General features: G+C 43.7%; 3 protein-coding genes across 3 annotated transcripts; 1 reads left to right on the top strand and 2 right to left on the bottom strand.

Moving 5' to 3' along the window:
- Window positions 1–22: 22 nt before the first annotated feature.
- Window positions 23–12,803, bottom strand: efs (embryonal Fyn-associated substrate). The gene is made up of 8 exons (XM_084923981.1): window positions 12,687–12,803; window positions 11,984–12,188; window positions 9,867–11,189; window positions 8,922–9,041; window positions 6,763–7,707; window positions 6,513–6,584; window positions 2,374–2,631; window positions 23–2,287 (listed from the first exon to the last, which is right to left on the bottom strand). Exons 2-8 carry the CDS (start codon window positions 11,993–11,995, stop codon window positions 2,102–2,104), a joined length of 2,916 nt encoding a protein of 971 aa, XP_084780107.1. The 5' UTR covers window positions 11,996–12,188; window positions 12,687–12,803; the 3' UTR covers window positions 23–2,101.
- A 35-nt stretch (window positions 12,804–12,838) lies between these two features.
- Window positions 12,839–19,232, top strand: dhrs4 (dehydrogenase/reductase (SDR family) member 4). The gene is made up of 10 exons (XM_084923996.1): window positions 12,839–13,001; window positions 13,198–13,323; window positions 13,493–13,608; window positions 13,882–14,059; window positions 16,327–16,428; window positions 16,647–16,717; window positions 16,810–16,861; window positions 17,457–17,591; window positions 17,701–17,756; window positions 17,839–19,232. Exons 2-10 carry the CDS (start codon window positions 13,312–13,314, stop codon window positions 17,951–17,953), a joined length of 837 nt encoding a protein of 278 aa, XP_084780122.1. The 5' UTR covers window positions 12,839–13,001; window positions 13,198–13,311; the 3' UTR covers window positions 17,954–19,232.
- tinf2 (TERF1 (TRF1)-interacting nuclear factor 2) lies at window positions 18,376–24,194 on the bottom strand. The gene is made up of 10 exons (XM_084923982.1): window positions 23,806–24,194; window positions 23,485–23,687; window positions 21,985–22,074; window positions 21,507–21,602; window positions 21,321–21,431; window positions 21,072–21,195; window positions 20,150–20,984; window positions 19,691–19,749; window positions 19,535–19,611; window positions 18,376–18,857 (listed from the first exon to the last, which is right to left on the bottom strand). Exons 1-10 carry the CDS (start codon window positions 23,831–23,833, stop codon window positions 18,738–18,740), a joined length of 1,743 nt encoding a protein of 580 aa, XP_084780108.1. The 5' UTR covers window positions 23,834–24,194; the 3' UTR covers window positions 18,376–18,737.
- Window positions 24,195–24,199: the final 5 nt, after the last annotated feature.

Here is a 24,199-nt window from a genome sequence, read left to right as displayed (position 1 = left end):
TATATAGTAATACAGCAACAAATAAAACAAACAATATTTTATTTGCAAAAAAATGTATTTGTGTTTTCTGAACAGGAATACAAGACAGACAACCAATGTAGTGTTAAAAATAAGGAGGATTAGGTCTGTTATTACTGTAGGAAAAGCATTCACTTCTATATGTCAGCAATATGCATAACAGATCATACTGAGTTCAAATAGTGTAAAAAAAAAAACCCCATCCAGTTACAAAAGAAAAGACAGCCATGTTTGAACTGTAACTCAGAAAAAAAAGAAAAACTTTGTTCATTGCAAATCACCCAATCACATCACTCAGGTGAAGGATGTGCATATATATATATATATATATATATATATATATATATATATATAGTATAAGCAAATTAAAGCCATGCAGATGGGGAAAGCAAAGGAACATAAACATTGGCATACAATAAATATACAGCTAAAGGTTACTTGCCCATCATGCTCCCTTAACACACACACACACACACACACACACACACACAGAGCCCATTTTAACAGGCTGCTAGTCATTGGAAAATACTTCAAAACCTCCACAGGGTGGCACTGCAGCAAAGAAAATGTAAAAGCTGGAAACCAAGTCAACAATTTAAATCTGAAACATTAGAAAAAGAAAAAGTAGGGGGAAATAAAGGGGGGGGGGGGGGGGGGTAAAGTAATATGATTGCCAGAAGAGAAGGTAGTGCTATATTCAAGTTTTATCCCCCTGGCTGTGTTCTCTCACAAACAAGATGTGTAGTGTGAATATGCTGACGTGTTGTCGCAGAGAGGAGCATAACACCAATTATGACTCACAGGCCGTGCTGTGCACCTGTCAGTATGAAAAGTGGAGTAGTGTTAGACGCAAAACAGGTTTGTTTTCATGGATTGTAAAATACAAAAAGTGTCTCTTTTAAATTGGAAAGCAGACTATGCTTCATTCCACAGGCTGGGATAGGTTCACGATCACAATAAAGTCCCACAAACTGATGTAGAGTTAACCGTCGTCCCCGTCTTTGTTCCGTCATAATAATGACAACTGGTTTCTGGTGTGCACTTCCACAATAAGATTCCTGGCTTCAAACTATCAAAGCGGACATAAATGAGAGGCGATGACAGGCAGTTTATGGGAAAATGATGCTGAAAAGCAAAAGTCAAAGAAGAGAAGTGATGCAAGTCATAACAAGACGTGTGAAGACAGGTGAACTCGGTCAACAGGTTTCGCATCCATTACCAAACCTGCCACATGACTGTGGGAAAGAATAGGATGAGGCAATTTGTCACCCAGCTAACATTGCTCAATCAAAAATCCCTTCATCGATCCTCAGACATATTCTCCCTCTGTGACAAAAAAGCTTTTGTTTTTCTTCATAGAGATGTGAAACACGTGTAAACTGAAGAATGAGTAAGGAGATGTTTCTTGTTAAGTGGAAATGGGGCACTACACAAAACACGCAAACACTTGCACAGATTGAGAATAGAAGCTGGGAAAACTTCCAACACTTCTCCCAAATAAAGCCCCCCAAAAACACACACAACATGCTGCTTCTGCAGCTTCTGAATTGATAATCACAAAAGGCCCTTCAGGTATCACAGTAAGAAAAAAGGATGTAAAGTCTCCTCCTCTGGACTATTTCTGGAAATCGGGGGTGGCTGAATAAATAGAGGAAGGAAGGAAAAATGGCTATCGTGTGAGAGGTGGGGGGGGGGAGAAAAAAATATGGCAAGCACATTAAAGCAAAGCTCCCAAAATAGGAAGTCCACACGGACACTTAAACCACACAGGGGCTTCAAAATCTTCAATAAATTAACACTTAAAAAACTGTTTTTGCCTGGCATCAAAGCACAGAGGTCAGTGGAGAAACAAAGGCAAACCAGCACGCGCTCAGACGACACAACCAACACGGTGAAAACAGCTGGATAACAGCTGTGGCGACGAACAAACGCCTTGCCGCAGGATTCGGCTTCGCTTCCTTCCATCCCATTCAAGCACAGGGGTAATGAACGAGTGTAACAACAAATAAGGCATTTCAGAGAGGAGGAAATAGATGTGTAGTGTAGACAAAGTTGTTTGTTTTAACATAAGCACTAAGAAACATCATGAAGATATTTCTGCCAGACGCTGGAGCAGAGTGGAGAAGCCGGCCGCCTGCTGGGAGAGCTCTGCGACACGGTCCACCATCTCCTGGGTGGCAGATACTGATGGATAGTTCTGTGCAGCACCCTTTGTTGCCACAACGACTGCCTTCAAAGCTTGGCAGAGCCGTCCCCCCGAGGTAGTGATCTGATGGGGGAAAAAAAAACAATATTAAAGATATTACACCGCTATGAAATGCTGGATCTAAACATCATGCCAACTTTTCCACATACTTTGGCCCGGAGGTCAGCAGACGTGAGAAGACGGGAGAGCGTGTCCCCGATGAATACCAGCTTGTGCGCAGTTACAATGAGGCTCTTTCCTCTGGCGACGAAGATTCGAGGAGGTTGGTTTCCCTTCACGCTGCTGAAGAGCACATCGACAGCGTCCGCCAGGCAGGAGAGGTGGGCGAGGCTTTGAGAGGAGTAGAAGGAGAGCAGCTCTGAGTCCTCCAGGGAGAGGGACACTGGCAGAGGAGGGGAGGGGGTCAACTGAAAAAGATGAGAAAGGAAAATGAAAATCAGCACAAGAAATGTAGGAAAGTAGCCAGAAGGTTTCTAATTTGAATTAAGGAGAATAAAAACAAGACTTTCAGATACATAAACAGCAAACTGAAAGAAGTCCTGAGAAATTAAAATAAAAAACACAACGCACATATTTACAGCACTGTGCAAATCTCATTATTTCTTAGGATATTGCACGGAAAATGGGAGCAGCGATTTATTAAAACGTGTGGAAACATACATAAAAATATAGTATATAAGGCAAAAACAGAGGTGGTACAAGCTAGAAAGCTAATATTTGGTATGACTGCCTTTATTCTTCACAGTCTGAACTCTCTTATGCAATCCTTGGTGTCATTTCTTCAAGTAGTCTTTGGTTCTCTTCTCTGTCAAGATGGTCCCACTCTGCTTCAATAATGGGGTCCAGGCTCTGCCACTCCATTGGCAGTGTTTTTGGGATCACTGTCATGCCGAAAAACGAAGATGCTGCCAGTGTGAGATGTTCTTAAATGGATCATAATCTGATGTTCATGATGACCTGGGTTCATAATTCAACCAATTTTGACAAGATCTCAAACAACACTGGCTCAAATACAGCTCCAAACCATGACAGAGCCTGTGGACACTCACTTCTGATGAGGCTTCAGTGAACAGCAGATGGATCAACTGAAGCATCTCTCAGCTCCTGTGCAGGGTCTTTGTTGGATTTTTTCCCCATGTATTACAAAGAACATGAAACTGTTCATCTGCTGTAGATAATTTTGGGGGGCTTGACATTTCTTTTGTCCTCCACTTGTTCCGTCTCTTCAAAAAAATTTTAAGGACACATTTCACAAAATGCTGAGAAAAGTTACATATTCCGCTAATTGCTCTTTGGGAATCACCTAACTGATGCAAAAATACAATTTTATGTCTGTAACTGTGTCATCTTTGTTATATATTCAACTAATAACAACTGAAGTTTTATTCTGGCTCAATCAAATAATTCAGTGCAACAGCCTCCACTTTCCATCCTAGAAACACGTTACAAAAAATTGCTTCGGTCTCTCGGTTTTATAACATGTTGGTTGAGAAGCACAGAGGCACCTCAGACAATAAGCGACAGGAGTGAATACAAGACTTAGAAGAAGATATTTCACCCATTGAGTGGAGTAAAATATGTTTAAAGACACACACCCAAACCATCAACACCCGATTGAGAATGCTCAAATTTAACTGGATAATGCGAACAAATGTCTCCCCTGCAAAACTAAATAAATTTGATCCTAATATACTGGACAAATGTTGTAAGTGTACCAATCACCAAGCTTCATTGTATCACTGTTTGTGGAAGTGTAAAAAGATTGAAAAGTTTTGGTGCTCAGTGTTAAAATGCATTTCTCGGGTCCCATGTTCCCCTGTCTGTATTTTAAGCATTTATCCAGATGACTGTAATTTATCTCGTACAGAGAGAAAGACGGTTTACCTTTGCTTACTCCAGGCCAGACGTTGTGTTGCAGTATGCTGGGAGAATGTTGATAGCCCCTCTTTTGACCAATGGTTAAACAATGTAACATCAAGTTTAGTTTGTTTAGGGAAGTTGAGGAAGTGGAGAGAAAGTGAGGTAATGAAAAATACATAACTAAATTTGGGAATATGCATTTTTGTTTGTTTGGTTTTTTGAGTGTCTTGTATTTTTATTGCTTTCTTACTGCCATATGTTCAAGATGTTTAAAGTGTTGGATGTTTTTGAACGCAAAATCCAATAAATATATGTTTTAAAAAAATGGGATCAAATGATGTGTTGTTGCAGCAGGCTGCTACTAACAAAGTGCCTACAGATACCACTTAATATTGGTTCTTTGCTAAATTATGATGTGTAGACAGAACTCTGGTTCATCACTTGTGTTAGGTGCTTTTTATGATTGCATGATTCATACGTCTGCAAATGGTCAGGTAGGAGGACTGGACTGAAAACGAGTGAAAAAGCAGCCAAAGAAAAACTTTAAGGGAGCTTCAGAAAGACTGGAGAAGTATTGCTCAAGACCACCTTAAATAATTACAATAGAGTCAGATATAAAGAAATGAAAGGTGGCTCAAGACTTTTGCAAAGTATTCTATATTATTTTTTAACCTTAGCAATAATCTGCAGCCATGTCTTGACTAATCATTTAGTCCACAAAGTGTAAAAGATGCTGAGAAACCACCTGCAATAAACGTCTTAGAGTCTAAATGGCTCCTTCTGATTTATTTCTTTCCTAACTGAGCTCCAAAATACCAAAACAGACTGTCACAGGACTGCGTCCTAAAGCCCAGAAATTCCTTCATCTCAAAGCTTAAGACATTTTCACATTTTATTAACACCCCACTTACAAATCGTGTGCCAGAGAAGGCATTTGATTGTCAAAGTAGTTCTAGGCTTCAGTCAACTGACTTCATATTTTAATATTAGCCAGCAAAGACAAAGTCCTAAATGTCAGAGTTTCCTATCAGAGTTGCGCAAGAATTGCAGCCACTGTTAATTGTGCCAAATAACTGTTTAAGGCTGTTTGTCTTCACAAGATCCAAATAGGATCAAAGCATGTGATACATACACAAAAAACAGTCCTAATATAATAGTCAAATAACTGGAAATGTATTAATAACACATGAAAAAGCTGCTAATGAGAGCAGATAATATATAACCAAATTAGCATATGGTAAGTAAAAGCAGGCAGCCTTGAACTGAACCCGAGTCGTACAAACAGAGGGTCCATACAGCACGTCAGCCACTGCTCAAAGGATGACTGTGCTCTTCTGTCACTCATTGTCCTGGAGTCTCCATCCTATGTAAGAAAGTCTGTTGAGATCCACAAGTGACCTCTTGTTACCCGTCGATGACAAAACAAAGGAATGTAGCGAGGGGCAGGAAAAATGCAGACGGAGCAATAAGAAGACATGACTTCAGTCTGATGCAACAGAACTGACTTTGAGTTTGCGCAAGACAGGACAAGGTGTGATTAAAAAAAAAGCTCAGAGACTGTTGTTGTGTGTAAACTGAGCACAGCATGGTCGTGTTGATGCCTGTGGTGTACCACAAGGTTCAATTTAAAGCCCCATTTTATTTTCCGTCTTCATACTCTCACTTGGCAAAAGTATGTGAACGTATATTTTGAATTGCTGTGCAGATGACACACACATATACATCTAGGGTTGACACATGGTGATGCAAGAAGCCCAGGTTCACAGAGATGAAGGCCACAATTTGTCAGGCTATCAAAGCAGAGTTCTCCTCAAACACCCTGAGGTGACTGAGGGAGAGGATCAGTGCTAACCCAGAGTTTTGATGGATGCTTGCTCACATCCAAGTTTTTTTGGCTGCACCTCTACCACCATCTTTCCCTGCTGCTCTGCTTTATTCTCCAGATTTCAACCTCATGCTCTTTTCCAAAATGGAATTCAAGATTTCTTTTAGCACAGTGGAGGAGATCCAGGTGCATCCATCCACAATGTGACTAGTTCTGAAGCGATGGAGGCCAAATTCAGATAAAAAGAATTTAATTTTTTTGATGGCACCTCATACATTTTTGCTGATGTATGTGCTTACTTGACTTTCCTGTCAACCTGGATGACTGATTTCAGAATTAACTGCGGAGTAAACAGATTCATTGGAAAGACTGCAGCAGCATACAAATACACAGCACTAGGTAAACTTATGGAGTATAAAGCTTGTATTGGTAAAACAAACAGCTGCTGCAAACTGGATTAAAGAGCCATACTGTTCACTAGTAAACAGAGCAGACTGTGAAAACAAGAGTGAATCAATGCCTTCGCTGTGGGGAATCACTGCGAGTGAGTCAGGAGCAAAGGATCACGTAAACAGAGGTAAAAACACAGAGGGAACAGCTCACCCGTGGCTCTGAGGTGATAGTTTGTGTCTGTCCGTTCTCAGTGCGGGCGTCAGGAGGCGGTTCAGGTTTACCCTAGAGCAAAGTGACCAGAGAACATGTGTGACTAGTTACCAGCAAAGGTAAAAATGTGTTAAAGCACAATAACAGAAACTGTAATGAATAAGATGCATATATAGCATAAATATCAAGGTAAGGAAGGAATTAATTTGATACTATAAAACAATGCATTCCTAACATAATAAAAACTAACCTGCAGCTTTACATATCCAACACTGTCTCCAGTAGGAACTGGAGTCGGGATGGGAGTCAAGCCGATCCCAGCATACTCGTTGCTGGGGTCATCTTCTTCATCAGCAGGGCCCACTGTGAGCATCACCGTGGCTGGAGTAGGAGGCAAGGGGAAAGCAGGCTGAGGGGTTGGAGGCAGAGGCCTCTCCTGGATCCAGCTGCTTTTACGGGAACCCATTCCCCCTCCAGATGACTTCCCATCAGGCACCGGGAGCGCAGGCAATGGCCTACGTGACAGAGATTCTTGGGAAGGCAGACGGGGCCGGCCCTGAGCCTGTAAGAGGAGGGTGCTTTCCTCAAGCGAGCGCTGGACCAGCGACAAGAGCCCTTCGGATGGAGGAGCGCTACCGACGGCAGACAGCGCTGGGAGCAGGTCCGATAAGCGTGCCCAGGCCTGCTGAAGGGGTGGCGGGGGATCCCCTGAATGACTGGCTTTCCAGGTGGACAGGATTTCAGCCAGTGAGGTAGCCAGGTCCCGTGATGACAGAGTGGAGGGCGAGTTGGAGACTGTGGTGAGCACAGAGTGGACCAGACTGGAAAGCGAAGCTCGCCACTGCATGTCACCAGAGCCGTTACTAGACACAGAGAGGCGGCGTGTGGAGGTGGAAGAAGATGATGAGGAATGAGGAAGGACTTCGACAGTCAGAGCTGGCATGTCATAAATCCCACCATCGGGCTCAGAGTCACCACGGCTATTATCTCCACCACTGGCTCGTTTCTCAGATCCAGGAACGCAAGAAACCCGTCTGACCTGAGGAACTTCCTCCCCACAGAGGCTGCTGGTCGACTCTCCCGGTGCCAGAGGGACGCCCGGAAGTGTAGGGACACTGTAGACTTCATCATCAGCTTCGTCAGGCTGAACATCTACTGTGGCCTTAGTCAGAGTGATTGTGGGGACATCATAGACCTATCAGTGAAGAGGGAAAAGCAGATTTGATTGTTTAAATAAATTAAGAAAACATTGCGAAACTTTGAAATTTGAAAAACGTATGAAGAAAGGAAGGAAGATACTCCAGGTAGATTCTTTATCATTTAGTCCAATAATGGCATAATAATAATAACATTTCATCCATGCAGTAAATGCAGTTTGTACCAATTATATGCTACATTAAAAAGGGAACCCATATGCACTCTGTAGGTACATCCAGCAAAGAGTTACTGACTCCCACTGATGTGGGAAACACATTTTTATTCATTAAGTCTTAAAGCAAGTGAGCCTGCAGTCTCCATACAGTGACTGCAGGCAAGGAGGGAAAAAATAACCCAGCAGCTGGCACACATTTTCAAGCAACTTTAAAGTGGAGACCACTGGGGGCAGGGATGTGGTGGTGGTGGTGGTGGTGATGGCGGTGGTGTATCCTTGGCATGGTTGTGACAGATGGGTGTGACTGGGAGAAAAATAGAAGCAGCATTTGTACTGGATAGACTGGCTCCAGGAGCACACAGAGACAGGTGTGGCCTCGCCTCGAAGGGGGGCAGGGAGACAGGCTAATACTGGAATGTGGGAAGAAATAGTGGCGGGGTATATGATAGTCATCTCTTGTTCTTTGCTTGTGTAGGCATGCATTCAGCACAGCAGATTCCCACAGTTCCCAGCAAATTAATATACTAGGGTTGGGGGTAATCAGAGCATTTTGATTCTGCTGGATGTTTGTCAGGTCAAAATATGACAGGAACAAAACAGAAACACAGAAGCCCTGTAAGTAATTCTCTGTCAGACGCTCTCTAAAGTTGATTTTGCGTTTTGTGTGCCGGGAGATGAAGCACCAACTGCAACGTACCACTGTTTCAGTAATTCCTCTAAGTGATATTTAATACTGGTTTAATTAATACTGGTTTAATTAATTAAATAAATGTGTGTGGACCTAGATATGAAAACAGGTGGATGGATTGACCACAGGAAAACAGCTTATCAATGTTGTCCCAAACATTTAACCATTATAAAACACTGAACTTCTAAGCTACCACAGCCAGCAGTGGAGCTCATCGTGGCCACACAAGGAAGGCAAAGAGGATATAAAGCCACTTGACATCTCACAGTCAAACAAAAAATAAAGCGGTTGCTTTAGACACTAATTCAGAGGTTTATCCATAAGTCAGCCTCGTGTGCAAAGTCTTTACCTCTGACTCAGCGTCGGCCTGCGGTGGCACACTGCGGGGGGTGTCGTAAATGCTGTCATCTTCTCCAAGTGCAGAGGGGACTGGATGCTGCCACCTGCCCTTCGGAGGTGTATCGTATACCTACCAAGGCAACATTAGATTTTAAAAAAAGAAAAATGCTAAAAAAAATATTTAATTTAACACTAAAATATTCCCAATAAATATGATGGAGACTTTAAAAGTTTATTGCCAAACAAGTACCATCCAGGAGTAATAAAAGGATTCATGTACATGGTGAAAGGCTTTTCCTGGCTCAAAATAGACCTCTTTAAAGTTTTGGTGCGGGGCGTTGACAACGGACATGAGAACAATCAGTCCACATATGGTTAGGGAACAGTCTTTGTTACCTTAGTTAACAGAAGTTTATGCAGTTTCCTGATATTTGATAAACAAAACTGTTGTAAATTAAGCCATGCTTAAAAAAAATACTGACTTCAAGTTATTTTGTAACACTTCTGGTGACTTTTCCACTTCTTTCACAAACATCTTCTGTATGCAGAGGAAAAAAACTGCTTATGATGTCATCATATTGAGAACTAAAGCAACATTACAGGACGACCCAACCTGTTTAACACACCACTAAAAATGCCTCCTCCCCCACACCCTAGACGAAACCCAGCAGGGTTTCCAAAGAATGAAACAAAAAACAAGCATTTAACAAAAACGAAACACTTTTTTTATCTGATATGATTCACATTTCTTTTTATCAAATGGTCAAAACTGAACAGGAAATGCAGATTTTTTTCTGTCCAGCAAGGAAACAGGCTCACTGCCTTCACAGCATGCAGAGCTGCCGAGCCAGGATAAACCCTGTTATTAACAGGTAATAACTTTATTCTTACTTTATGAATACTGAAGAATTAGATAGAACAACTTTTTATCGCTTCAAGTATAATCGTTACATACCTGATCGTCAACAGGATCTGAATAATCCTGATTTTCTCCCTTTTGATTCTGCACACTGCTGCTTTTCTCCACGCCATTACTCGTCCTTTCCTCCTTTCCCTGGGGGGCTGCCCTCTGTTTGCCCTCTTCTTGCTGCAGGCTTGCAGAAGTTGCTTGAGCAGCAGATTTGGGGACAGAGTTAGAGTCAGCTGACGGCAGTGATGGTTGTGTGTCCTTCCTGGTGACGCTCCTTACTGGAGGTGCTGGTGGAGGTGGTTTGCGGGCGAAATTTGGCGATCCAGGAGCCCTGACCTGGCCAGCTCTGATAAGCAATGGGGATCCCCGGTGAGAGGCAAGGCCGGGCTTGCCCCTGGCAGCGGCAGGGGTGGGCGAAGCTCCCTTGAGCAGGGCTCGAGGAGACGCTTGGACAGAGGTTATCTGAGGCGGGTAGTGGTGAGCCAGAATTGTCGCTGGTGTCCTCGGAAGGCTCACTCCCGCAGAAGTGGGTGTTTGGTACATCCCAGGTGTGTCCTGGTTCGCTTTTGATTGGGGGGTAGCTGTAATTCCATTGGTTATCAATGGTCCATTAGAGCAAAAAGCACTGGCCACAGAGCCTCCCGTTGGGGATTGGTAAACATCATCGCCTGCAAGAGGCGTGCCTTTGGGCACCAAGTAACAGTCATCCGAGGCCCCCGTGGTTAGTGTTTCTCTAGGAACAAGATATGTAGCGTCCTCTGCTTCATCGGCCGTCCTCGGAACTCCGCTGGGGGCAAGATACACAGACTCTGAAGCCAGGTGAGCTCCTGGCTGCCTCGCATGCTGAGCTGCTGCAGGCGCGGGACTCACCGGGCTCTGATAAACCGCTCCTGTCATGTCTGTTCCTCGTCCCCTCAAAGAGGGTGAGCGTGGACGCCCCACCACCCCGATATCCCAGTCAGGTCTGGGCCGGGTGCCAGAGCTAGAGTGCGAGCGTGGCCGCCCGCCCTCAGCTCTGCGTAGCTCCCCTGGTCTCGACCCCGCTCCTCGTCCCTCGCCCACCGCTGGCGGGGAGCGATAAACTCCGTCCGCATCATTCACAGTCCGAGCCAGTGGGGCACCAGGCGACAGGTAGACCGAGTCTTCACTGGAGCCGCGACAGGGGTCCGAGCCAGGGGGCGGGGCGGTCTGAAGGAGTCGAAGGCGATTAGCGGGGGCGATCCCCTGTCTGCCATGCAGCGAGCAGAGCCACCACCCGGGCCCGCCGCTCTGCTCCTGTTCAAGAACCATGAGGATGTCGCCCTTTCGGAAAGCCAACTCTTCTGGGCTTTCTGCCGTGTTGTCAAACAACGCCTTTGCCAATACCGTCTGTGCAGGAGGAAGAGACGAGAGCAGCAGTGATCAGCACTGACCCACAAAAACACACACACACACAAAAACAACAACTAAAATGGCCATATGAAAGCACAAATTAATCAACAGCCTGAATTCACACTCCCTGCACGCCACAAACAAACAAGTACATTGACGTGGCAGTGCCAAGTGAGGAGTATAAAAAGGGTGATTGTTTCGATGCTGAATGGAGAGTGAAAGGGAGTGAATAGGGAAGATCTCGTTAAATGTCTGTGTGAAAGACCTGGTTGGGGGGGGATTAGCAAACGAAAACAAAACAAAACAAAACAAAAAAAGAAAAAGATGGAAAATTTAAAAGCCAAATCAAAATTCACATCTGTGCAATTCATCCTGAGGAAGGGAGAAAGAGGGCCACAGTCAGGGAGGATCAATGATCAAATGGACACAAGAGCTTAATGGTAATGAGCGGGATGAGAGGGAAGGGGGAGGGGATGAGAGGCACATCTGTCCCTTGCTGTTTAGGGTTTAATTGCCAACCCAAAGCCAGAGAGTCAGGCCCCCTTTCATTCTCTAAACCAACCCCCCGGGGACAACCGAGCTCCAATGAGCCATGTGGGACCTCTTTTGCAATAGAGGCACTGAGGATCCCAATATAAGACACAGAGAACACATAAACCAGTTTAAAAAAAAGAAAGAAAGAAAGCGAGGAAAGCAAATTATTCCTTGACTTTCAAAGTATCCGAGCTATTGCGACACTGCCACACGAACACATGCAAATCCACGAACACAAAGAGAAAAACTGTACTCACCGAGACAGACATGATTGCCAAGTGATCAGCTTAGTCTCCGAGAAATTATTACTCAAGTGTCCACACCAGTCGGGTCATTTTTGGGAGGTCAGCTGTCACGGATATGCCGGTGGGCAGAGACCCTCGGTGCCGAGGCACAGCTGGCTCTGTTTAGGACACATCGCCCGGTCTGGGGGCTCCGTCCTCCCCGGTCTTCATAAGGCTCCTAAAATCCACACGGAAACGCTTTTTTAAATGTTTATTTTCTCACGAGTCACATGTAATAGGTATAGACAGCAAAACTTCACCCGTGCGCTCTGAGTCTCGCGTGAAACTGAAAGGTAGGCGGACGGAGGTAACACCTGTCTATGCCTTCCACGCCCAGTAACGTTTCTTTAAAGGCAACCCTATCGGGGGAAGCCCGCAACAGCTTAGCATCGTTTGCAAAAAAGAAGCGGTGTGCAGTGAGCGTCTAAAATACGGCGTGCAGCTGTGTATGAAACCGCTATCTGGGTCAAACGATAATTCATTTGAACAGTAGCCAGTATAAATAGACGTGCAGTCGCGGCCTAGCCACTAAACACCAGCCAACGCGGGCTAACGCTGCGCTAGCTAGTGCTGGTTTAGTTCAAAACAACAATGGCACCGCCGTATAAAGCGGTCAAAGGCGATTTATTTACCGAACAGCGTTAGCACTCAGGACCGCCGTAACGAAAATTATTACCTTTCTCTTTTCTTATCGCCGATAAACTTCCCATTGGGGTACAGCCTCTGATACGTAAATCCCTTCTTTTCATGCGTGAAAATCTGCGGTCATCGCCGTTCAATCATCTTCGATGACAACAAAATTATCTCCGCCCCTTTCTGAGGTCGTGGAGCTTCGCTGATCTACAAGTAACACGAGGGCGTAAATTCCAGCGTTTACACCAATCCGGACGTGTGTAAAATCGCGCAGCTAGCCGTCGCCTCAAAAATAGAGCTCTTCTGATTGGCTCGTTCCTAAAAGTTGCGTTTAAGGACGACTGACTCTGTAAACCAGGTAAACGATTTTCAAATGGGGTAAAATAGCGGTCAGCTGCTGTTGGCAACTGCTGTTATCTTTATTTGCCATAGAAAAAAGATTAATTTGCACAATTACTAGTATTATTAAAGTGAGCATGGTTTCAGCACTTTTATATACATATGCAACATAGCCAATTGCGAGCGAAGTAGGCTGTATGCTTTTATTTTGACAGGGGGACGTTTACCCGGAAAATATCGACTGTAGCGACACGAATCGTCAGTAGTGAAAGGTCTTTGAGAGTCTTTTATCAAACTATTCCTCTGCACCTCTTCGTGTTGAGCTTTTCATGCATTGCAGGGTGAGACAATCCTCTTCGTCACATTTGCACAACTGCATTTGCTTTGTAAAGTGTCGGACTGCGAGTGACAATAAAGTTGGGAATGAGAGCTCAACAAAGTGCATGGCCTCTGCCCTACTTAACTGCTGTTTGCGCTGAAAACATATCCGTGCGTGCTCTCTGTCCACAGGTGATGCTGAGGAGTGTATTCAGGTGCCTTAGGACCAATCTTGTAGCTGGCCAAAGAAATATGTCTCAAAGCAGTCTTTCTGGCAAAGTAGCCATAGTCACTGCCTCCACAGATGGGTAAGAATGACGTTATTGACCCCTGATTGTTGGTGCTGTCCAGGAAAAACAAACAGTAACCAAGCAAGGACTGTGTTAGTCACCTGTCTCCAATCATGACAAATCACTGATTATTGGAGAATTAGTAATAAAAGAGCTTAGTCCATGTTTGTTTGATTGTTTTGTGTATGTTCTAAAATGCTTATTTCTCAGATTCAGCACATTCATGAGAGTAATTACAGCTGTAAAGGGGTTAAAGCGATGCATCATAGAGCTCTTCTCCCCCCTCCTCAGAATCGGGCTGGCTGCTGCTCAGGCTCTGGGAAAAAGAGGTGCCCATGTGGTTGTGAGCAGCCGGCGGCAGGCCAATGTAGACAAAGCTGTGGCACTGCTGCAGAGCCAGAGCATCCAAGTGACTGGAACAACCTGTAATGTCGGGAAAGGGGAAGACCGAGAAAAACTGGTTCAGATGGTAAGAAGCCGTCCATCGTGCTCAGGAGTGCTCAGAGGTGTTAGAGCAGCACATAAACTATACAAGACCAAGCTTTGGCTCTTTATTATAACACAACTATTAAATGGGTGCTCATTTCTAAATATATTTTTACTCTTGGACTCTATTAGAGTAGCTTCATGGTTCAAAATAATTATATGTCTAGCCTCTCAGTTGATCCTCTGTAAAAAAAAAAAAAAAAAACTATGAAACTTTATCTGGCATGAGCCACTTGAGAGGTGGAGAAAAGTTCAGCCAACGTGCACCTAACAATTTTTATCAATCATTAACAATAAAAAGGAATCCAAGCTGGATTTTAGTAGAATAAAGTTCAGCCTGATATTTTCCCTGTTTTTTCAATGTAGTTCCACTTAAAGTTGCTATTTGTGAAAATGTGTTTTTATAATGTTTTTATATGAAGCCGAAGTCCCTCATTGCCACATTCCTCTGCCCTGTCAGCAACAAGAACGCTTCCAGTTACAGTTTCCCTCTTTTTCTATGCAGGAAATAAGTAACTAATTGGCAATGAGTTAAAATCTGGCCATAGTTCCACCCCAGATGCTTCTTACTTCTGCCAGGCTAAGTGTGAAGGGCAGAGTCAGAGCATGCTGCTAACACAAGCACTGAAACTACAGCTGTGCGCGACTGGACGACTCAGAGAACCACTATGACTGCTTCAAATACCTCCTGTTTCTAATGTGGACTGTATGTAAAGCGTTTTCAAGATTTAAGTTGCTGTCACAGCTCTTTCTCACGAAGAATTGAACCCACTCTTATGGTCTTACCAAACTGTCCAAAAACTGTAATTTTGCCTTTAGCTGCCTGTCTACATCTGTTATTAGTTACTCTGTAACTTTGGTGTTTTAACATATTTAGCTCTGACGCAAACTCATTAAAGTCCCTGATCATCCACACCACACCTGCAGGGCTTTCCCCACAGTTTAAGAGCCACTGTGGCTCAGGTGGTAGAGCGGGTTATCTACCAATCAGAGAGTTGGTGGATCGGTGTTTGACTGCACCCGCTGAGTGTGTGTGAACAGATAAAAGCTCGTATGAATGTGTGTGTGACTGGGTGAATGAGTCTGTATAAGTCTATGCTATTTAAGTCCACTTATCTTGCACTGCTGTGCTTTCATCCGATTGGCTGCTCCTCACAAACAGACTATTTGGACAGTCTGGAGCTTATCTCTATTTACCTCAGTGTTCACAGTCAGAGCTTTGTGCCTGAGATGAGCATGTTAAGGATATCTGTGCTCAGTGACATCACAGAGAGCTAAAAGCAGAACAAGCTGCCTGAAGCTGAGCGTTTCGGGCGGTCTGAGCCTGAGCTTCTGGCTCACAGTGATTACTTGTACATATGCTGGTGTCATTATTTGAAACTCTGGCCAAGTTACTGTGAGCAAAAAGTCCCCTTTCATCATCCTCAGTGGTGGTGGAAAAAGTAAGTGGGAACCATTAGCTGAGCCTCTTTTGGTGGTTTGGTGGTTACCTAGAGCACTTTCTGTAGCTGCACATGCTCAGGGGGGGGATAATGGACCCCTCTGTCTTAAAGAGGCACTCCAGCTCAGCCATATTAGGATGTCTGGTCCGTGATGTCATTCCACAATAACCGATGGGTTTAAGGTGAAGCAGATTTTCTTGGTCTGCTGTATTTTTAAGGTTGGGGTCGCTGACGTGCTGCATCACTCAACTGCTCATGAGCAGTTCAGACAATTCATCAGATCGCAGATGTTTCCCAGAAGCACTGTGGACTGCTAAGGTGCTCTGTGGAAAACTTTAGTGGAGGTTTTTTACATTTTTTTTGTGGTTTCTTCTGTGGAGTCCTGCCACGTAAAACATGCCTGCATGGTAGACTCATTAAGACAGACGTAAACCAGCTCCAGCCATTCCTTTAGCTTTTCCTCTGAGCTCCTTTTGTACTTTGTTTAGTATTTAGTGGCGTACCTTTGAACTTATTGTATTCAACGCTTGTTTTTAAGGACGACAGCGGCCACACAAGTAAAATGCTTTGAGTTTTAGACAGTGTATCTGATTGTGATTGCTGAACAGTGTCTTTTACACGACTTTGTAAGAGTTTCATGAAAGCAAACAGTTCATCTTTTGTGCAAAGCGTGGTTCACATCAGCAGCTGGTTTTGTGACTCAAGCTGCATTAAGAGATGAAGTGCACGTGTCTGTTAAAATTTCCTCCACTTGTTGGCGTCACTGTGTAATAGCGTGAACGAGTGCTTGGCTCTGTGTTTGGTACAGACTCTGGATCGGTGTGGGGCCATTGACATCCTGGTGTCCAATGCAGCAGTCAATCCTTTCTTTGGAAACATCATGGACTCCACAGAGGAGGTCTGGGATAAGGTACGTACAAAAATTGAGCCCACACCAATCATTTATGATGTACGACATAAATTTGCATTTTTTTAAACGAAGGATACAGTAGCACTAATATGTTGTCATAAAAAAACAACATAAATCCAAAATGTGGTTCTGAAGAGCTGTTTACGTTAGTAAAACGATAACTTGAGAGATCACTCTGTTATTTAAAGCATTCACTGTCACTGTGTCGACATTTTCAGATCCTAGATGTGAACGTAAAATCAGCCTTCCTCATGACCAAGCTGGTGGCGCCTCATATGGAGAAGAGAGGGTGAGTGACAATGGCACCAAAAGGGGCGTCCATAAAAACCTGCCTGCTGTAATATTTCTAACACCTCTCACAGGTCTGTGTTTTTCTTTCAGAGGTGGAAATGTCATATTTGTGTCATCTGTGGCTGGATACCAACCAATGCAGGTCAGTGAGGAATTTCTCCTTGGCAGGAATTCGTGTGGTGCTGTGACTGAATCTCATCAGTGCAGGATTGGTTGGTCGCCTCCTTACATCACATCGAGACAGAGATGGAAGTGAGAAAGCAATTCTCTGGAGAAAAGCTGTAATGTTAAGCATCTATGTTACTCACAGACTCCAGTATCTGCCAGTGTTTGACACAGCATTAGGGGTGTGGTGTGATAATCTTGAGGTGTGGAGCCTGAGCTTTTATGGCTTTTGAAGTGGGAGAAAAGTGTTAGAAACCCTGTTTAGTAAGGTAATCCTAGTGTAGTGGTTTATACATTTACCTAACCGTACCGGTTTGGTTTCAGGAGAACATAAAAATTTGGCGGTTGTGTCTGGAAGGGCATCTTGCATAAAAAATGTGCCAAATCAAACATGCAGAGGCACCCGCTGTGGCGCCGTGTTAATAAGGAAGCAGCTGAAAGCAGCTAATAATGGATATATGCACATGACTATCATTAAAGCCAGTGAGACATAAACCTGAATGTAAAGAAGTGACATGCTCTGTTTTGTTTCTGCAAACCTGTTCACGTGGCGTGCATGTGCACCTCTCCAGGCTTTGGGTCCTTACAGCGTGAGTAAGACGGCCTTGCTGGGTCTAACCCGGGCTCTGGCCCCTGAGCTGGCTCAGAGCAACATAAGAGTGAACTGCGTGGCCCCTGGAATAATCAAGACCCGCTTCAGCTCTGCGGTGAGGACACGCGCTGGAGTCCTTTGCTAAAAATGTGGTTTTTGTTGCATTTCAGTCATGCTTTCTCTTATTAGTGTTGTACTTTTTATAATAAACTCTTTTGTTCCAGCTGTGGCAGAATGAAGGCATCGTGGATGAGTTCAAAAAGCAGCTATGCATTAAAAGGTGAAGTTCAAGATCACAGGAAAGCTTGTTGGTAATATTCAGAGTCCAGGATTTGACACGTTGAATTTGCCTCTCCTGTCAGAGTTGGAGAACCAGAGGAAATCGGAAGTGTGATCGCGTTCTTGTGCTCCAAGGAAGCGTCCTACATCACCGGAGAGACCATCACAGTGACCGGAGGGATGAACTGTCGACTTTGAACGCATCGTTTTTAATTTGATTTCTTCTATTTTTCTGAAGTGCTGGCAGGAAACAGCTGCAACTAAGCTTAGCGCAGGAGCTGCAACACACTAATATAAACCAATATAATGAAGCAGAGAGAACTCTGGGTTACTGTGAGCATCTTGAGTTTCCAGGTTGATTTTTGTTGTGTAAAGGTTTCTAATGAAAAATCTGATGTTTTTGTAAAAGAAAATAATTAATTTTAAATGAGGAAATGTGTCATTTTAAACTGAAGCAGCTATGAGATAAAAGCTATTTCAGTGCATAAACATATTCATGATTTACAGGCCAGGGATGGTTTTATAAACTGATGTAATATCAGTCATTACATGAGCTGAACGTCAGGAGCCGTTTGAGAGCTTCGCCTTCATCGATGAACCAAATGGAGCGTGCACCAGTGTCATCATCAACCAGTTTTTATTTTGCATTTCATTTCATATATTTCATACAAAACATCACAAACTTTATTAACAGAGATATTATTACATATTGCAAGTTAAAAATATTTCACATTTGTAACAGACAATCCAGATATGTTTTTAAAAAATACAATTTAAATGATTTAAAAAAAGCTGTATGGCACTGCCTGTAACCGTGGCTACGTTTATCCACGATGTCAAAGCACCTGTTCAAGTTTTAATCGCCCTGAGTCAGGTTTATTTCAAGCAAATGGAAGATAAAAGTGTCCATCAGTCTCAATAGCATTTAAAAACCTGTTATTCTTTCCGACCATGTCGCCGGTGGAGGACAAAAATCATTTCATCACCTCCGTTTGTGTCCAGCAGACAATAAGCGGCGCCGGGTCATCGCAGGTTTCCAAAACTCCCTCAGGGTGGGCACGTAGGTGCCGTGTTTGGTCTTGTAGTAGCGTTTCATAAACAGCTGGGGGAGACAAAGGGATTCAAAGCACTAAGAATAAGAGTTTACTGCGTTACAGGTATCAGTTACAGCAGGGACGTCAAACTCATTTTACACTGTTTTAGTCCTGAGTGAGCCGGACCAGAGAAACTCGTCTTTCTATCAGTGTAAACACGTTTAATTGCACATTTAACCCCTGAGATCTAAAATTAGAAAAACAAGTCTCAGCACATCTCAGTTGTTCAGCTATGAGAGAAATGTCAGCCTTAATCTTTGGGCTTAAACTGTAAATCAATGTATAAATATACAGAAAAGGTCTTGTAATTATAAAACAATGTTTTTGTTTTATATTTTTTTTTAATTTCTGTGAATGAATTATAAAGAAAAACAAAGAAAACAGCAATGTGTTGTCATTAAATTTTTTTTAATCTATTAATTACTTTGGTGAAGTCTGAATGGCCATGACGGTGCTCTCTATCAGCAGGAAGAGCTGTAAAAACTCATGAAAATGTATTTGAGCCTGCAATTCATGCCCTCCACATTTTACAAAGCCACCCAATGTGCCAGATTGAAGTCCTTGTCAGGCCGATTTTGGTTCCCCGAGTCTTATGCTTTACACTCCCATTTATACTATTTTGTCTGAAACTGCACATCATTCAGGCATAATCAAAGCTAAGACTGGATGTGCTCTGCATACGCACCCTGACTTTGAAGTTCTTCGTCGCCTCATCCTCTGAATCAGCCACGTAGTCGTCATCTTCTGCACCGGCCAGCACCTCTGAACAGAACAGTAAACACACATAAGCTCAAACCTTTGCAGGTGATACATTTCTTGCATAATTACACCCTACATTCACCTGTGTCACTCTGCTGCTGAGAGGGAGAGCTTCTCGTGCTGTGTAGTGCAGGATGGTTTCTGTTAAAGGGGAAACAACAGTAGCTGTTAACTGGTGACTAATCACAGGGGGGGGGGCATCGAGCTGACCTGCTTAGCTTCGTGCACTTCTAACTGAAGTCTAAAGGCAACCAGAAAACACTGAAGTACAAATGTTGATCAGTGTGTGTGATCTAGCTGCACATAGTTAAGTCATTAATATCAGACAAAAGAAACCAGAAATCTGTGGAGCTAAATCAGATGTTTTTATTGTATTTAGACAGTTTATACCATGTTTAAACAAGTTGACTGAACCACAATATCTATTTTTACTTCAAACATGTTCTTAAACAAATATACAGCCATAGCATTACCCATATATTACTTATTCACACAGACCAGAGGGCTTGGTTTATTGCCATTATGCACTTTAGTCCCTTACTCTTTGTCTTGCGAGCCGGGAGACTCTGTGTCAGACGACAGATGGCTGCTTGTCTGTCTCTGCGTTGACGTTGTGGCCGGTGACTTCCTCCTCTGCTCGTTTTGTGCCTGGTAAGAGGATGTTTCCTCTGTCCCAAATGTACTAGCTCTGAGAGAAGCAGCTGACATTTCTTCGATGACAACCCTGGGCTCCATGATCAGACAATCGACAAAAACAGAGTAGAGGTGTTGATCTTCAGGGTGATATAGTGTTTTAACACCTAGCTTTCTCATCCGGGCTGCCAGGACTTCCCTGCTGCATCCCTCTTTTCTTATAGTTTCTGCTCGGCCTTCCTTCCTCCTCTGGTCACCTTTACTCTGCGTCTGCCCGCTCAGTCTCTTTTCCACGGGTGTTGTTACACTTAGAACTTCTTCCTCCTCCAAATCGCTTTCTCCTCTGTCAGAGTTCTTGCGCTTCACCCCACTCCTTTGACTTAGGGTGCATCCCTCCTCCTCCTCCAGCTGCTCTCGCCCTTCTTTCGCTCCTTTATCTTTGGCTTTTGGCCTCTGTTTCACTGAGGTGAATTTGGAGTTCAGCTGCTCATGTCCAGCATTGTCAGCTGGACCATCACGTCTCTGTGTTCTTTTAATGCCAGAGTTCAAGACCGGGACGTCTTCATTCAATATTAGTCCAATAACAGGTGCGATAAATGAAGGGTTGCTTTTTGGCTCGGCGCCCTCAGATTCATCCACTGACAACTTCCTGGCTGCTGTCGGCTGATCTGATGGGACTCTTCCGGATGGTGGCAGAGAAAGTGAAGCCAGGATGGAGTCTCCCATATTCGGAGGTAGTGACGCTGTAAAGAGCAAAGAGCATTATCATGAGCTGACACTCAAAGTCTTCCTGTCACAGTCGTCACAACACAGATCTTATCTTTTTCAACCTGCTGACTCCAGGTGGCCAAGGCAGGTTTCATGCTGAAGTAAAATCTTCAGGAGCTGGGGCTGCGTGGCTGCCTGTGCACACTCCTCCAGGACAGGGGGGGCATCACTGAGCCACGCTACAGTCTGACAAAAAAAAAAAATAAAACCCAAATATTAGATCAATTCTTGCACACAGAAACTGTTAAAGCAGTGACGATAAGAGCAATAAATCATTTCTAACGCTATGGAAACAGCCGTTTTCTCATTACCTGTACTAGGTTGGGAACAGGAAGCAGCTGGTCCAGTCGAACCAAAAACTCCCACAGCAGCTTCTCCAGCTCCTGGTCAAACGTTGCTCCATAATCCACAGGAAACACTTCCTGTCAGGAGAGGGCGTGAAAGTTCATCAGCAGGTGGAGGTGATGAAGTGTGTGCTGTAGAGGCGAGGTACTCACTTTGTAGAACTTTTCTCTAATCGCTGGGTCTGTGAGGAACGTGTGAATCAAAGAATGGAAATCTCTCACTGTTCTCATTAGTTTTACATCCTTACTCTGGGAAGAAAAAGAGAAGAAATTACATTTATTTTCTCCACAATCAGGAAATCTGCAAGTAAGCAAATAATCATGTAGATTGGTAACATAAAAATCCCCATTTGGCACATCGTCTTTTTGAATACATAATCTTTGCATCACAATGCAAGTATACAGCTACAAGTACTGTGCTGCACCACACTATGAGCTCTTCCCTAAATATCAAAGGTTCAACTGAGCAATGTTTAATTCCGAAATCAGCTCCATGTTTTGTGGTCAGTGCCTGAAATGAATCAATCACAGAGCAGAAGGAATATGAAAAAACTGAGGAAAATCAGTATCACATTTTTGCCACAGAATAAAAGTTGTCAAAAATGGCAGTGTGATCTGTGAGGTCACTTACTGAAGAAGTTCCAGCAGGTACACGGACTCTTTCCAGGTGTTCCTCAATCACCTCAGCATCAGGCTGTGAACTGCACAGCTCCAAGATCAACTTGTTAAAAAACAAACAAACAAACAAAAAAAGAATGAGGTAAAGATCATCTGACTACAGAAAAACACCAGGTACAGTCCCCGCCTCCACTCTCATAGCCCCCGATAGGACCGCCATCATATTTTTGTAATTTTGCATCACTGGTGTGTTTTTCCTCTCTTCTATAAAAAGGTCTGCATGGTGTGAGAATGAGATTGTGCTAACTGCTACTGTTGTTACAAGTCAGTTTGTGAAGTTTCTTCCCTCCTAGATATTCAAGCATCAACTCTTAGTGGTGTTATTGCAAAGTGAAAGTGTTTATGGACCACAGCAACTCAACCATGAAGTGTCAGACCAGTTTAAGGCACAGAGCGGCGTCAACAAGTGCTGAGGGGCATAACATAGGCACTAACGTCTGTCAGCTGAAAGGTTCGTAACTAAAAGGTTCAAAGATTTAGTCTGTCTTTATGGCTTTTTCCCCACTGGTCTAAAATTCAGTCCACCTCAAGGCACTTTATACTGTAATATAAAGACCCTACAGTATTCTGGATCAAAATGAGTAACATAATCTTATAAGTAGTGACAGTGTCTATCTCCCAAATCCAAACTGGGAACTGGTTCCTCAGAAGAGGGGCCTGAAAGCTGAAGGCTCTCCCTCCCATTCTACTTTTAAATACTGTAGGAACCACAAGTAAACCCGCACTCTCACAGGGAAGTGTACTGTAGGGATAATATAAGGTCTATTAATAAAAACCTGTATGCAAGAAGAAGGATTTTAAATTCTGGATTTAACAGGGATCCAATGAAGGGAAGCCAATATAGGAGAAATATGCTCTGTCTTTCTAGTCCCTGTCAGTACTCTCACTGCAGCATTTTGGATCAACTGAAGGGTTTTCAGGGAGTGTTTAGAGCAACTTGATAATCATGAATTATAATTTTAAAGGCTAGAATTGGCAATAAATGCAATAAATGCATGAAAAAGGTTCACTGAGACAGAGTGCTTCCAATTTTAAAGATAATGAGCAGATAAAAGAAAGCAGTCCTGCATAATATTTCAATTTGCAATCTGCAGGACATATCCTGGTCAGAAATGACTCCAAGTTTGTTCATAGTGTTACTTTTCCTAAACGATGCTGTGCTGTCTTCCAGCAATGAGGTTAGGATGGTGTGCTTCCTTTTTAATACTATGTCAAAGCCATAATAAACATGCAAACTCCAGGCTAAAGCTGCAGAGGTGGAGACTGGGACTCTGCCATTCTTGGACACAGTACAGTGGTTCAAGCACACATTTAAATCCGATTTCCAAATCAAATCAAATCACTTTTATTGTCACATCACATGTGCAGGTACACTGGTACAGTACATGTGAGTGAAATTCTTGTGTGCGAGCTTCACAAGCAACAGAGGTGAAGCTTCTCCTGTTATACTCACTCTTGCTCTCAGCCCCACTGTCAGCCTGCCCTGGTGTCTCACAGTGAGCAACCCAGGCACAGCCTCACAGGAAGATGTCACGAACTCCTCCACAACCCCATACTGCATCACATCCCTCCGCTTCAGCACCTTCCACAGGGCTGCAGACACCAGACGCACAGGCGGTGCAAGCAGCTGGAGAGCAGCGAAAGGAAGGCTGGCATCTGCGCAAGAAACAAAAATAGACTACAGTACTGAATCACACTTGCATGAGCTCCTGACAGTAAAAGTTGGAAATAGTGGCATCAATCACCACACGTCCAGTTTAAACGTTACGCTTACCGCTTCCCTTTGGTTTTCTGGGGGCCATTCCACTGAAAAAGTCCAGAAGGAAACCGGCTCTAAAGTTGACGTTAGCTTACCAACTTGGAGAGCTTCTAACCGCACTGAGCTTCAAAATAGCACGGGCACTAACACTGAATGCTGAGGAACTTATTTAGGAATAATAACACATACTAGCTCAAGTACTGTTTGGAGTCACCTGTTGATAAACATAAATGACACTGCTGTTGTTCCGGCGATGCAAATAAAGCTCGTTCACGTCCATCAAAAGTTTGCCTTCTCGTCCTCCCGCCTTCACTGACAGGCTTGCAGTCATTCGCAGTGTTCATTGGAATCTGCCGAATGGGCGGTGCTTCAGATTTATGAATACAAAACACAATACTCCACCCCTGGC

This window comes from Perissodus microlepis, chromosome 3 (genome assembly GCF_051167445.1).
Source record: "Perissodus microlepis isolate ML-2025 ecotype Zambia chromosome 3, ASM5116744v1, whole genome shotgun sequence".
NCBI classification, from domain to species: domain Eukaryota; kingdom Metazoa; phylum Chordata; class Actinopteri; order Cichliformes; family Cichlidae; genus Perissodus; species Perissodus microlepis.
Note: the sequence above shows the minus strand (reverse complement) of the source record. Positions and strands in the feature narration are given on the sequence as shown.

Coding starts and splice junctions, on each gene's coding strand:
- efs (XM_084923981.1), bottom strand. Junction 7,708..8,921: donor AGGCCGACGCTGAGTCAGAG/GTAAAGACTTTG, acceptor CTTCACTGATAG/GTCTATGATGTCCCCACAAT. Junction 2,288..2,373: donor CTGCTGACCTCCGGGCCAAA/GTATGTGGAAAA, acceptor TTCCCCCATCAG/ATCACTACCTCGGGGGGACG.
- dhrs4 (XM_084923996.1), top strand. Junction 17,592..17,700: donor AGACCCGCTTCAGCTCTGCG/GTGAGGACACGC, acceptor CTTTTGTTCCAG/CTGTGGCAGAATGAAGGCAT. Junction 17,757..17,838: donor AAGCAGCTATGCATTAAAAG/GTGAAGTTCAAG, acceptor CTCTCCTGTCAG/AGTTGGAGAACCAGAGGAAA.
- tinf2 (XM_084923982.1), bottom strand. CDS start 23,833: ATGGCCCCCAGAAAACCAAAGGGAAGCG. Junction 22,075..23,484: donor CAGTGGGGCTGAGAGCAAGA/GTGAGTATAACA, acceptor TTTTTTAACAAG/TTGATCTTGGAGCTGTGCAG. Junction 21,196..21,320: donor CTGTTCCCAACCTAGTACAG/GTAATGAGAAAA, acceptor TTTTTTTGTCAG/ACTGTAGCGTGGCTCAGTGA.